At 39.2% G+C, this 14391-nt stretch overlaps 1 protein-coding gene across 2 annotated transcripts; it reads left to right on the forward strand.

Moving 5' to 3' along the window:
• The first annotated feature begins 248 nt into the window (after positions 1 to 248).
• On the forward strand, positions 249 to 11313 carry LOC137124036 (NACHT, LRR and PYD domains-containing protein 12-like). 2 transcript variants are annotated; one of them, XM_067498637.1, is made up of 14 exons: positions 249 to 830; positions 1952 to 3853; positions 4074 to 4250; positions 4398 to 4646; positions 5001 to 5171; positions 5277 to 5450; positions 5964 to 6013; positions 6105 to 6673; positions 6767 to 6822; positions 7801 to 8015; positions 8136 to 8392; positions 8487 to 8603; positions 8714 to 8855; positions 9854 to 11313. In XM_067498637.1, exons 1-14 carry the CDS (start codon positions 760 to 762, stop codon positions 10174 to 10176), a joined length of 4473 nt encoding a protein of 1490 aa, XP_067354738.1. In that variant the 5' UTR covers positions 249 to 759; the 3' UTR covers positions 10177 to 11313. The 2 variants fall into 2 exon arrangements, with proteins under 2 accessions (XP_067354738.1, XP_067354740.1); XM_067498639.1 differs by lacking the exon at positions 249 to 830 and having other exon boundaries at positions 2370 to 2511; positions 3750 to 3853.
• The last annotated feature ends 3078 nt before the right edge of the window (positions 11314 to 14391 follow it).

Consider the following 14391-nt stretch of genomic DNA (forward strand, 5'->3'; position numbering starts at 1 on the left):
CTGGTTGGCGCCCAAGGCATTATGGGATACATACAGCAAGTCCACATAAATCAGGACACAACGCATCCTCAAGAAAATGGGCGGAGCTAGAACACTTTCGGGTGTTTGATCTGCACGTGGTTATATACGAACTTTGATTCAGCATGTAGATAATCTGTTTCTCTGTGAATTAGACTATTCCTTTTGGAGAGACATGAAAGGGATTATTATACATTTCCTTTGGTTGGAAATATGTATGAAATTTGGTATTTTTGTTCTGGATTAAAAACTGGACCTTGTTGTTAATAATTTATTGTTACTGGGTAAATTCTTCATTTAAAAATACTTTCTTAACCACTGGAAGAATGAATTTAAACTCATTTTTTGAACGTCGGATACTATACTTTTCAATACAGCTTAATTTAAAAAAAAAACTTTGAATTAAAAAAGTACTTGGGCTTTTACGGATGACGTTTCACGAGACGTGCAGAGAAACGGCTCCGAAAGTTGCTCTCACTGGTTTGTGACCTGTCATACGCTAAACAATTCACACAGCAGAGGGAGGCGGGGAGATAACATAACCTCAGTCTTATAACCAAAGTTACGTAAATTGCGTTAAGCCAAGAATGAACTCTTTATTGTTCGGTATGTAAGTAAAACGTTTTGTACAGTACGGGAAATGCCGTTCTACCCTCGTTTCGTCTGCCTCTCAGAATCCCTTCATTGCAGTTTCACTTCAGTTTGGCTTTTGGCTTTGGCTGCTTCCTGGCTGTAAGGAAGATGGCAGGCAACGAGAGAAAGCTTCAAGCAGAGGAGGCAATCACCGAGGATAAAGATCAGTTAGAGGAAAGGTAAGCGCATAGTTTATGAAATAGCATGATGTAAAGTCACCTTTTAATGTCAGCACAATGCTGAATGTGACATCCACCATCTTGTAAAACATTTATATAGGAAACCCAGTCCTCAACAACTTTTTGTTTTTGCTGTTCAGATATTTGGCTGATTAGACATGAAAAGACAATCATTTGGCTATGTGGAATGCTTACTGGCATTCTGACATTTTAATTAAAACAATCAACAAAATGAATCAGTAATGAATAGTCATTCTTTGCGACTCAAATGTATGTAATACTTTAAAAGCATGAGATGGGGCAAGTTGCAGCCATCCATATGACAACCTTTAAAAATTAAAAAAAAGATTTGACTGAGCTGCCTCTGTCAGCTCAGTCAAATCCATATTTTCTGCTTTGGCTGTCCACCACCTTAGTGGCTATTCTGAAATGCATGCAGGAATCATGTTTATGTTAACACTATAGGTGAAAGAACTGGTGCCACATGAATTCCACTGAAAGCTGCTCACTTGACCAGTAATTCAATTGCAGACCCTGGGGACCCCAGGACTGTCAGTCAAAGGGAAGAGAATATACTGTAAATCACAATCTGAATCTAATCTCTAATACTAACATTAGGTTGGATCCTACTCTACATTTTTGCTTTTCTTTGCAAATGTTACTATAATAACAGACTAGAGGTATTTGTATATGTCAAGTTAGTCCAGAACATTTACAACTCTCTTCCCATAGCCTCACAAATCTGGGGATTTCCTGACATTGAACAGCACGGTGTAAGTCAGCTGTAACTGTGCCCACTGCACCAAATTTATCTTGCAGCCCAGCAACCAACAAAATCTATAAGCACCCCTGATAAAATGAGTGCCTTGGTAGGCGACCAGTTACAGTTCAGTTTCAGCTGATTTTGTACCTTCTCTCACTGTCTTCCTGTCTTTCTCTCTACAACTCACTGAAAATAAAAATAAAACAGCACAAAAAAACAAAAACAAGATGAGCTAACGGCCTTTGAAAGAGGGAAAGGGTCATTTCAAAAGATGAAAAAGTCGTTATTCCCACACACCTGTGGATGTACTGTATATGCATGTGGCAAGTTAAAATTAATTTTATTTTCTCCCCTATAGGGAGAAAATAAGCGAGAGCTATAGGACTTTATCATTACAACTTGACAAACCACATGCAGTCGGAAGAGAGGCAGGCAGACATTCTGAACCTACTGACAGACCGTCTGACATTGAAAGGAGTTTGCATGATGTTCAAGAGAAACTTAAAGCCCATCTGAGAGAAAAGTTCACATTAATATGTGAGGGTACATCCGCCAGTAAATCTCGACTCGAGAATATCTACACAAGACTCTACATAACTCAACAGACTGAGGCATATGCTTACAAACAACATGAGATTCTGGATCAGTTTAACATCCCAGATGAGAGATCGGCACAGGTGGTGCCAGACTACGAGAAGATCAACCCTCTGAATATCTTCAACCCGAGAAGAAACACTCCCCAGCAACAAGATGCAAAATACAGGTCCATCCACAGTGTGATGACAAAAGGGATAGCTGGCATTGGAAAGACTGTAGCCGTCCAAAACTTCTCCCTAAACTGGGCAGAGGGAAAATCCAACCAGCACATTGAGTTCATGTTTGTACTCCCTTTTAGAGAGCTGAACATGGTCAAAGTGGGTGAGTACAGTCTTCTGCAGCTTCTTCTTCACTTCTACCCTGAACTGAAACTATTAAAAGATCCACAACAACTTGGTAACAGGCAAGTTCTGATAATCCTTGATGGTTTGGATGAAAGTAGATTTGCACTTGACTTTGATGGGGGTCAGCGAGTGAGTGAAATAGATCAGAAATCAACAGTACAAGTCTTGCTTACAAACCTCATCAAAGGGAACCTGCTGCCTAATGCCCTGCTCTGGGTAACTTCCAGACCTGCAGCAGTCAGTCAGATTCCTTCTAAATACATTGACCAGATGACAGAAGTGCAAGGATTCAACAACCAACAGAAGGAAGACTACTTTAGGAAGAGATTCAGGGGCCAAGCCAATGAAGTCATGTCTTGTCTCAGAGGAATGATAAGCTTCTATTTAATGGGCCATATCCCAATCTTCTGTTGGATCACTGCTGAGGTATATAAAGGATGGAGTGACCAGAGGAGTCAAAAGATGACGACAATGACAGAGTTGTACATTTATTATTTACTTATTCAAACACAACGAACAACACAGAAATATGGGGAAAAAATCTCAAAGGAGACCTCAAAATCTGAAAATGCTGCCGTGAGTTTAAATCTCTCCAAGTTAGCATTCGAACAGCTGCAGAAAGGAAACCTCATATTCTATGAAGAGGACCTCCGAGAATGTGACATTAATGTTGACGACACTTCGGTGTTTTGTGGGTTTTGTTCAGAAATCCTGAAGCAAGAACGCGGTCTGTACCAGAAAAAGATGTTTAGCTTCGTGCATTTAAGCTTTCAGGAGTTTCTTGCAGCTCTTTATATGTTCCACTGCTGTGTGACAAAGAACAGCAGCACTTTGAAGTCTTTTCTGGGTGTTGACCCTACAGATCTGGACTTGCTTGAGTTGCAGAAGAGGGTTGTGGATAAAGCCTTGCAGTGTGAAAAAGGTCAGCTTGATCTGTTTCTCTGCTTTTTCCTTGGACTCTCGTTGGATTCCAGTCAGACATTGCTACAAGGTTTATTACCACAGACAAAGAGCTGCTCGGACACAGTTGAGGCCATGAAGAGATACCTAAGAAACTTTAATGCAGGAAACATCCCAGCAGAGAGGTGCATGAACCTTTTCCTCTGCAAATTTGAGCTTAAAGAAGAGAGCTTTCAGAATGACATCAGCATGTATCTAACTTCAGGAGTAAGACTCTCACCCATTGATTGTGCAGTACTGTCCACCTTGCTGCAGATATCTGGGGAACAGCTTGAAGAACTTGATCTGACAAAATGCATAACACCATTTATGGGGACTTGGAAGCTTGTCGTGCAAATGAAGAACTGCAAGAAAGCTGTGTAAGTACCATATGAATTCTGATTAAACACCAAAAAGTCACTTCAGTCAACTGTGATGAGGGTCCGTCTCAGCGTTTCCCTCTGAGAGAACAAACTACTGATTTTTAGTGTATATATTTTATTCTTTAATGATTGTATGTATCAAAGCATAAACACACAGTTGTCACTGTCTCTCATAGCTAAGCTAATATTTGGTTTGTTTTGATTTGATTTGTAACAGACTCAAGAGTGAGCACTTGGATGGTCATTGCCTGGATACACTACTCTCCATACTTCAGTCAGCAGACTCGTGCTTGCAAGAACTTTGCCTGGTGTGTTTTTCTAATGCCATCGTTCCTGTCCCTGACACTGTCTTCGCTTTACTGGCAAATCCTCACTGTAAACTGAGAACACTGAGGTAAGTTCATCATCACAAAGAAGTTCTCCTGACTTCTATTTTTGTAGCCTTACATTTGCAATTCTTGTAATTCTTACATAAGATATACATAAGATATACTCATAAGATGAGTATGCACTCATAAAGAATTTGTGATGTCTTGTACAGATTGTCTGGGTTTGCTCTGTCTTCTAAGAACTGCCATACACTGGCCTCCATCCTTCAGTCAAAACAATCACCTCTAAGAGTGCTGGACTTGACTGACTGCATATATGGTTATCCACGGGATTATAGTGGATATTTTTTAAAGGAGGGGGAGAAGAAGAAAAAGTATGAAGAAGTCAACGATGAGTTAAGCCTGCTAACTATTATAGCTTCTGCCTTGATTGGCCCAGTATGTAAACTGGAGGAATTCAGGTAAGTTTTTTTTTTTTTTTTTAGTAAATTGTGAGTGAAATATGTTAAAATATTATTTAAATAAATTGCAGTGTTTTGCACTAATGCGCTGAAAGAGCACTATTTAACAAAGTAAATTAAACATATCGGATTGCAACAAAAGAAGATGAACATGAGCATTGCTCACATTTAATGCTCAATCTGTTTTATTAGGCAACAGGAGAAACTTGAATGGTGAAAAACGGCTGCCTTTTGACAGAGAGCAGCATTTCCAAGTAGCTGGGACTGTATATGTACTGCAGTAGGATCACATTTTCATCTTGTTCTCTTGTTAATATAATAGTCAATCATGATGTATATTTGTCTTGATTGCAGCATGCGTGGTTGTTACCTGAAAAGTAAATGCTGTCAAGTGTTTGCCACGATTCTCAGCTCCAATTCTCAGCTGAGAACGCTTGACCTCAGTCGCAATGACCTTAAGGATTTAGGAGTGCATCTTTTCTGTGCTGGACTGGCCAGCGCAAAATGTAGGGTGGAGATACTAAGGTACTGATAATCTGTGTGGCATGGCCTCCTAATGCAGCTCATTAGATATTGTGCAGAATTGGCTGTATGAGGCGCAGGTTTTAATAAGAATCCTCATGTCTGCAGACTGTCAAGCTGTGGGATCACAGCGGAAGGCTGTGCCTCTCTGGCCTCAGCTCTGAGATGCAGCCCATCCCATCTCAGAGAGCTGGACCTCAGCTACAATTACCCAGGAGAGACAGGAGTGAAGCTGCTCTCTGAGAGACTGGATGACCCACAATGTAGACTGGAAAAACTCAAGTAAGTATACTGTTGAGCCTTCACATTAAAAAAATGCTTTAGATTTAAGCTTGGAACTTGCTTTGTAACTAAACCAGTCAACTAAATAAATCCAATCAAATAGCTAAAACAGCTTCAACCCACTACCACTACCATCCTTCAAGGCACATTGCAGTGGAACATAAATGTTATACAATGTAATTATAGAATATAGTTAATATAATTTGTTGGGAATTGCTTAGTATATTCAAGTTCCCTGTTTATGACCTTATTCTCTAAACTTGGATTTTGTTACCAGACACCAACAAGTCTACAGAAATACCATTATTACAGAAATGCGCCCTCTTAATTTTGGTTTAGTTACACGGTAAGTTATGAGCAGTAATTTAAAGCAGTACCAAAACATGTTTTTTCAACACATTATTGCATCTAGAAATGCATCTGTACTTTCTTCTTGCAAATGCTTTTCTAATGCTTTTTAAGCTAATGACAGCAAGAATAAAAGCACTGTCTCACGGTGTTCCTCTGTCTCAGTATGGACCATAATGAAGAGCATTGGGCAAACCCACATCTTCTGCACGAGTGTAAGCTGCTCCGGGTGTTACTCACTCCATTTTTACTCTGCTGTAATAAATGGTCAGAACTAAAGCTTAACTCTTATTATTTCTTTGATAGATGCCTGTGATCTCACCCTTGACCCCAACACAGTGAATGAACACCTACTTCTTTCTGAGTGCAACAGGAAAGTGATCCACACTAAGGAGAAGCAGCCATATCCTGATCACCCAGATAGATTTGATGAAGAGAGGCAAGTCCTCTGTAGAGAGGGTTTGACGGGACGCTGCTACTGGGAGGTGGAGTGGGAAGGGTGTGTGAATATTGGTGTGGTATATAAGAGCTTAGAGCGGAAAGGATTGTTGGACGCAAACATTATACGGAGTGACAAGGCCTGGTGTTACAGTGTCACTGGATGGGATGGTTATTCTTTCTATGACGGTCATAAGGAGACTCTTATACCTGTTCCCATCATTGATGTCCAAGCATTCCTCGCCAGATCAAGAAGACTGGGACTGTTTTTAGACTGGCCGTCTGGCATTCTGTCTTTCTACTGGCTGTCTGGTGACACAAAAATTCTCCTTCATACTTTTCACACCACTTTTATTGAGCCTCTCTACCCGGTGTTCACCGTTTTCTTTGGATCCTCTTTGGCCCTGACCAGTGTAGTCAGGCAGGATATTAATGCTGTTAGTATACAATATTTGTTTCTTATAGCACCACATCACACAGTAAAATCAGTGAACAAAACAATTAACTTTATTTTGTCTCTATGTTTCCAGGCTCACTCAAGCTTCACACCTGAGGTGAAAACAAAAAGAACTGGCATTTCATACCGGTAATAAAAGTCATTAAATATATTACACCTTAGCCATGAAATTAACACCACCTGGGTTTTTTTTCTCTTTTAAATATTATGAACTAATAACTGATGATGTATCATTACAGCTTAACCACCTCTCAGGACAGAAAGTGGTTATAATCAGCTCCAGCTTTACCAATAATGATCTTTGACCCTTATGCCATAAATACCATAATCATAATTGTTTAATATATATTGTTTTCTTAGTGAAGTACTTTTGTACTTTAACTGAAATGTAGATAATTTGCTTAGTACTAAAGAAAGTAATTTGTGATTAATAGTAATTAACTACAGACAGTCTCTATTTATTAATATTTTATTTGATTGGATTTTTGTACTATAATACTAATAGGATTGAAGCAATTTGTTTTGTGCCATAAAAGTAACAAAATTAATACCTAGCCATACAAAAGGCAAATGAAAACACCATAGTTTGGTTAGTTGTACACTGGTTTAGGGTTAGACCCAAAAAAAATCTGTGTTAAAGTGCATTTAAATTATTAAATACAGTGGAAAGAAAAACTAAGTTGAGATTATTTCTGCCGAAGGTGGTTTAACCTGTAAATAAAACAGTTTTAATTTTTCCACTTTCACTTTGTTGGTTTAATGGGTCTGTTCAATGAAGACATAAAAAGATAATAGAAATATTAGAAATGTTGTTTGTTTTTATTTGTAGCTTTAGAGAAGATCACATCACATTGTGCAGAGATATAAAGAGCTACACGTAGCATTAGTGTGAGACATTACAGGACTCTGCAAACCATCCCTATTTAGGCCTTTAGAATGAGAGCAATATGTTGGAGGAGAGGGTATATACCAAACTATGGTGCTTACTGGCATGGATTATATTCTGACACCAGGTGAAGCCTTTTTTAAAACTTTGAATGAAACTTGGAAATTAAGAGCCAAATTGTTATAAAGTCGTGTTTCTTTAAACCATTCTGTGCCTTACAGGTTCAGGTTCCCCAGTTCAGGGGTGTTCCAGTGTTCTTTGACTGGGCTGGTATTTAATGTGACTCATGAGGGTGAAGTTGTGTATAACACTAAGCCTTGGGATGACACAGTCCTCCAACTGGCTGGTAAGTTACCTGGAGGACCTCTTTTCAGCATCACTTGTCCTCAGGGCTCCATCTGTCAGCTGCAACTCCCACACTGTGAACCTTATCCTGGTAAGTAATGTAATTACTCAATGAATCAACAGAAATGTCTATTTTTGTATTTATCCAAGGTGTCAATAATGAACATGAAAATAACGTATAATTATGTTGTATGTTCCTTGATATTCACAGCACTAGTCTCCGAAAGCCTCTCTGTTGTCCACATCACTAATGATGGCATGAGCATCGTACAGCCACTGGAAATTACTGACACCCATGTGGTCATAGACATCCCGCACCTCTCTCACTTTGGCATTGTACGCGACATGTTCAAGAAGATTGTGACGACCCCGGTAAATGGCCAAGTCCTGCTGTTTCTGCGACCAACATACAGAGAACATCTCATCCTCAGTGTGATTCTGCTACCGAGCAATGTGCCTCTGCAAGAGGTAAAACGCTCTGTCACTGCTTCTTGTTACTTTTGTTTGAATAATACTATTTAACCTTAAATCCCTCTAACAAAATGTTCTGATATCACTGAAGGTAAAAGCACAACATGATAATTCTGAGTACATCCAGGCCCCGTCTTTGTGTCAACTTCACATTGACAAACATTACAGTCTCCACAGTGACCCAGAGAGCTACAGAATCCAGCCTCCGGTGAGTATTAGACATTGCTTCTTCTGACAGCAAATTTTTAATTGACCAAATTAGCAACACATCAATAATGAACCTTTTATTTGTATTTAATGGTTTCCATTGTATTTCAGCATGCACATTTCTTTAAGAATTTTGGACCAAATTATCATGCATCATTTGAGATCACCCTGACAACAAGCACAGAGGAAGTGACTTTAATGGTTCAAGATCCAGACGGGACACAAGTTTGGCAGCACTGTCTTTATCTCCCCGGTAAAGACATCATCACTCAGGCTGTAAAGGATTTCAGACACAGAGTCAGAGATGTGACTCCTCTTACTGCATCCCACTGTATCCCATTAACACAGAACAACTGTCACTAGGACTATGCAGCTGTATGAACAAAGGCACATGATGCTTTTATTTTTAAATGCTATATTCAAAAGACTAATGTCACAGCCGGAATTCTGACAACTGCAGTACAGGCTACAGTCTGTAGTATAGACACAGCAGCTGATTATAGACATAATGAAAGTGAAGAGAGCTGGACACCATTCCCTGTATCTGAATTACCGGTTAACTGGATACGTTTGTTGATGATTGAACTTGATTCAGGATATGTTGGTTAATCCAAAGTCATGTTGAGCTTGTTGTCCCGGTAGCAGATCCATCACAAACCACTCAGGAGCTTTTGGTTTGTACTTAGATTCGGCCAAAATAACATTTTAGATGTAATTGTTGTTGGGATATTGGGGCAATGATCTCTCTCTCTCTCTCTCTCTCTCTCTCTCTCTCTCTCTCTCTCTCTCTCTCGGATCATGGTTTTTACTAAAATATCCAGCATTGTTCATTTTATCGAGGATCTGCCACGTCCAAATAAAAGGATCCTGAGTAATTGGCTTTGGTTACTATCATAAGTAATATTATTACTTAACACATAACTAAAGCAGGTGTTATCTAGAACCCTTAAAAACCACTGCACCAATATTTTGGGAAATGAAAGAACCTTTTCAGCGAGTATTACAGTGCACCGATCAGCAGCAACACTAATACCACCTGGTGCTATTGCAGCCACAACATTAACCCACCATAATACTGGGTGGCTGATGGATGTATGTTTGGTAACAAACAGATCAGAGCTAAATGAAAGCTGTAAAGTTCTGAGATCACTAGGTTTTGTCCTTTAAAGTAATGGGCATGCTCTTATTTACTTTTTAAAATTCCACTTGCTTCCCCGTTTATGTTAAAATATGACCATATTCTTTTTCCAGCTTCACCACCGCATCCCCGTCCAGATGAAACTCAGCCACAGATGGGGAACAAGGTCTCAGCGGAGAAGAAGCTGCAAGGGGCACGGTCAAGCTTTGTTGAGAGGGTGTCTGATCCTGTTCTCAACAAGCTGCTGGATGATCTTCAGCAATACAGGGTTATAACTGATGCTGAGGGTGAAGAAGCCAGGATCAAATCCAGACAAGACAAAGCACGAGATGTGATTGACATGGTGCGAAAGAAAGGAGAAGAAGCAAGTTCAATAATGATTACCATCCTCAATAACAATGATCCGTTTCTTTGCAAAGGGCTTCATTTAAACTGAAGCCACAGATTTTGGCTTCAGTTTAAATGAAGCCCTTTGCCACAATTGCAATTATTATCATTGGTAATATAGTTATTATTAATAGCTTTCTTCCAAAGACATAGCAACTGCTCCCCATCCATACCAGTCTTGGTACATTCCCCCATGACCTTTACTATAAAAGGATGACACAGAGGATGACCAAGCCCAATTTGAAAGAGAGGTGAGAAACAAAAATAATTGAAACAAAAAATGTCATACAAGTAACATTTTAAGTTTTGTTCCTGTGAGACATATGTGTTTGTGTATGTTATCGAAGCCACTGTAGTTAAATAAGAAACCTCAACACCACCACCACAGTAATCATGACTGAACGGCCCAGTCACCTGCTAGCTTGAGTGAATATCAGTGACTGAAGTGGGCAACTGGGGTGTGTGGGTTTTACTCGGTTTACAGATCATCCCCCTGACATAGGGTGCATGCACCTTTTGCATTGTATCAATGCTATTCTTATCAATTTGTTTTTTTGTGTGAATAATTTATTTTGAGCCAACAGCACCAAATGTTTTCTGGTGGCCAGTTTTGATAGTAGTTTGTGTATGATTTGAAGGGTCAGACAATCAGTCAAGCTAAATGTCACCTAGGCTTTTGGAAAGTGATTTTATGGATTAATTGATTAATAAAATATAATCAGATGAGTCAGTAATGTAAATACTCATAAAATTATATGATTTTAATGTAAAATGAACATGAGAAGAACATGCTTCTAAATAAATAACGAGAAAGAGGAAGAAGTCAGAGGTCTGTAACATTGCGGTCAATAATATGTCAATTAATCTATAAAGTTACATTCAATCACAGTCAGACAAATATCTCATGCATTTTGTAGCTTTTTCTGATTTGAGTCCCTGATAGAAGTAAGTCAGTGTCTGATAGAAACACTTTTATAACAGGTTTCCTCTTGAGGCATGTAATTTTATAAATGTACATTTCAATCAATTTGATGGTCTAGGATTTCAGTATCAATTTAGTCAAGACACAACCTGGGGATTTGTTAGGTTTGAGTTCAGCTGTGTCCTTTTTTATGTCAATAAGTTACATTTATTGTGTAGTGTTTTTGAGGTTTCTATTCAAATCATAAAGGTTTTTACACAGTTATTTACTTTTCCAATTTCTTACTGTATGCTGCTTGTAACTGGATGCAAAGCACGGTACATTCTGGACAAGTCACCAATCAATCTCTGGTCTAACACAAAGAGACATACTAAGACAGACAACCATACACACTCACATTCACACCTACAGGCAATTTATAGTCACCGGTTAAGCTAACATGCACATGTTGGACTGTGGGAGGAAACCAGAGTACCTGGTGGAAACCGACACAAGCAGAGAGAAAATGTGCAACTTTAGAAAAGACACAGCCACGTGGATCTAACTGATAACATTTCGTGGTGTGAGGTGGTAACATTAACCCTCTACCACTGGACATTCCCTGACTCCACCATGCCTTCAGTCTTTGTCTCTTGGGCCCTCACACTCTTTCACCACCTTTGAGTGAACACACCTGATCCGGGTAATCAGCAATGGGTTGTAAAGGTCTAGATGGAAAACAAGCATAAAACAAGTAATTAAACACAAATTATATAATAGACCAAACACAGAAACACAAGAAGAGCAACCTAGTGTATGCAGTCCAGTGCAGAGTGCTCGGAGCTCTGCACTGGAGAAGCCAAACGGCCTCTACACAAGAGGATGGCCCAGCACAGGAGAAGCAACACCTCAGGACCAGCGTAAGCAGTGTACCTACACCCGAAGGACAAAGGACACTCGTTTGAGGATGACATGGTCCACATTTTGGACAGAGAAGAGTACGTCCTCTCAACAGAGGAGGAGGCCTCAGGCTCAAGCTGTCTCCCATTTTTCATGCTCCCCTTTCACCCACCCCCAGGAAGATTAAGACCACTTCACACATCCACCAAGAGGGCCACACCTAACGACTCCCATTTTAGGGGTTTAGGGAGTTAGGGTCTTAATTGTTACAACTTGATGGCTCCATCCTGTTGCCACCTCCCAGATTAACAAGCCTAATCAGGCCAGGGTGGAACAAAGACCTACTCTGCAGGATATACCTGGTTTCCCTGGTCACTTTATTCTGAATGAAGAAGCTGCTTGGATAAGTAGTGATGTTTCTAAACAAGATAAAGAAGTCCAGTTGACATGATTCAATCTTTACACAAAACAAATGCAAACAAGTTCACTTTTAACTAGATTCATTAATTATTAACACTACAACTAACAAAAAGACAAAAGGGGAACACGAATAAAATTGCAAGGCTGTAATTAATGATTAAATGAATAGCAGAGTTGGAATCAGATCGATTACCAGACTTAACAGCAGACATGACTGTTACACAACAGCACAACAGATTATTTATGAATTGACAAATTAGCAGAAGATTAAAGAAGTTGAATGGAGGTTTGCAGGGAAATGTGGAGGGAAAGAAAAGGTTAGCCATTTTTTACGTTAATGACTATTGCTCGGATTATTACTTTATGCATGATTTGCAGCATTTTACATTCACTTGTATTAAGACTGTAGTTTTTGCTGGATAAGTAGCAAAATGTTGAAGTCCGGTTGACATGATTCAACCTTCGGGTAACCAAACCTGAATGACTGAGAATCTTCACCAACATTTTTCTTGTTGCCTTCATCTCAGTCACTTAACCTGAAATGACCCTTACCTGGCAAACAAAAATTGTGATTGTAATTATTAATCCTAATTCATTCTAATCATTAATGCTCGTTTCTGTTAACCACGTTGTTTGGTCAATGAGAAGGCTTTATCCTTATTATTATACTTTAAGATACATTATCTTGCTGGATGAATATGTGTTTGAGTTATGTACAGTAGTTTTTCATATCTCCTCCTCAGCATTATAATACTGCATCACACAGACTTTAGCTGATTAACAAATTCTTACAGTAATACTAATTAAATATTGCATATAATTCAATTTATTAATTCAATCTATATTATATACACTCACTGACCATCTTATTAGGTATAATGGTTCAGTATAATGCAAAACAATGAAGCAGCTCTGCCATGACACTTTTACAAGGTTAAAATTTATTATTTTTATAATTATTAAGTTGAAACTGTCAAAGGTGATAATTCTACTGTTTATTTTGGTCAAAGTGGGTAGTGGAATCATACTTGCATATAAAGCTCTGAATAGTCAGGCTCCATCATATATAGAAGACCTCATAGCACCATATCATCCCAGTAGACCACTTCGATCTCAGAATGCAGGCCTACTTATGGTTCCCAGAATTTCCAAAGGTAGAATAGGAGGTAGAGCCTTTAGCTATCAAGCTCCTCTCCTTTGGAACCAGCTCCCAGTTCAGATTCGGGAAGCAGAGACCCTCTCTACTTTTAAGTCTAGGCTTAAAACCTTCCTTTTTAATACAGCATATAGTTAGTTATAGTTATGCTGCCATAGGCTTAGACTGCTGGGGGACCACCCCCCAATGCACTGAGCTCCTTTCCTCCTCTTGACCATCTCTCCTCTCCTCTCACACCGTAATTGTCACCACTGTATGTCATTAACTCTGTGTGTTCTCTCCCGTAGTTGTCTTTGTCCTTCTCTGTCCCCCTCTGTCTGTCGCTTACTGCAGGTGTCCCTGGCTTTGAAGTTGTGTGTCTTCCAGCGTGCAGCTACTGGTCCTACCAATCTGCCCGATGTTTTGTTGTTGCTTTTTGTTGCTCTGTTCTCTTCTCTCTTAGCTTTCCACTCACCCCAACCGGTCGAGGCAGATGGCCGTCCACCCTGAGCCTGGTTCTGCTGGAGGTTCTTCCGTTAAAGGGAGTTTTTCCTGTCCACTGTTGCTTATGGTTTGCTCCAGGGGGAATTGTTGGGTTCTCTTTATACATCTTTATAATCTTGACTTTATTCTGTAAAGTGCCCTGAGATGACTTTGTTGTGAATTGGCGCTATATAAATAAAGTTGAATTGAATTGAATTGAATTGAATCTAATACTGGACTGCATTATATTAAGAGGTGGTTCTAATATTTTGGCCTATATATAAAATGAATGACACAGGGATTACATTTTTTTTAAATGTTTTATTTACCCAAAATAGAAAACAAAAGGAAAATTTAATTGCTACAAAAATTGGACCTTAAAGAGGTCAACAGAAGATAGCAAAACTTAAAATACTACAAACTGA

This window comes from Channa argus, chromosome 3 (assembly GCF_033026475.1).
Source record: "Channa argus isolate prfri chromosome 3, Channa argus male v1.0, whole genome shotgun sequence".
NCBI lineage: Eukaryota > Metazoa > Chordata > Actinopteri > Anabantiformes > Channidae > Channa > Channa argus.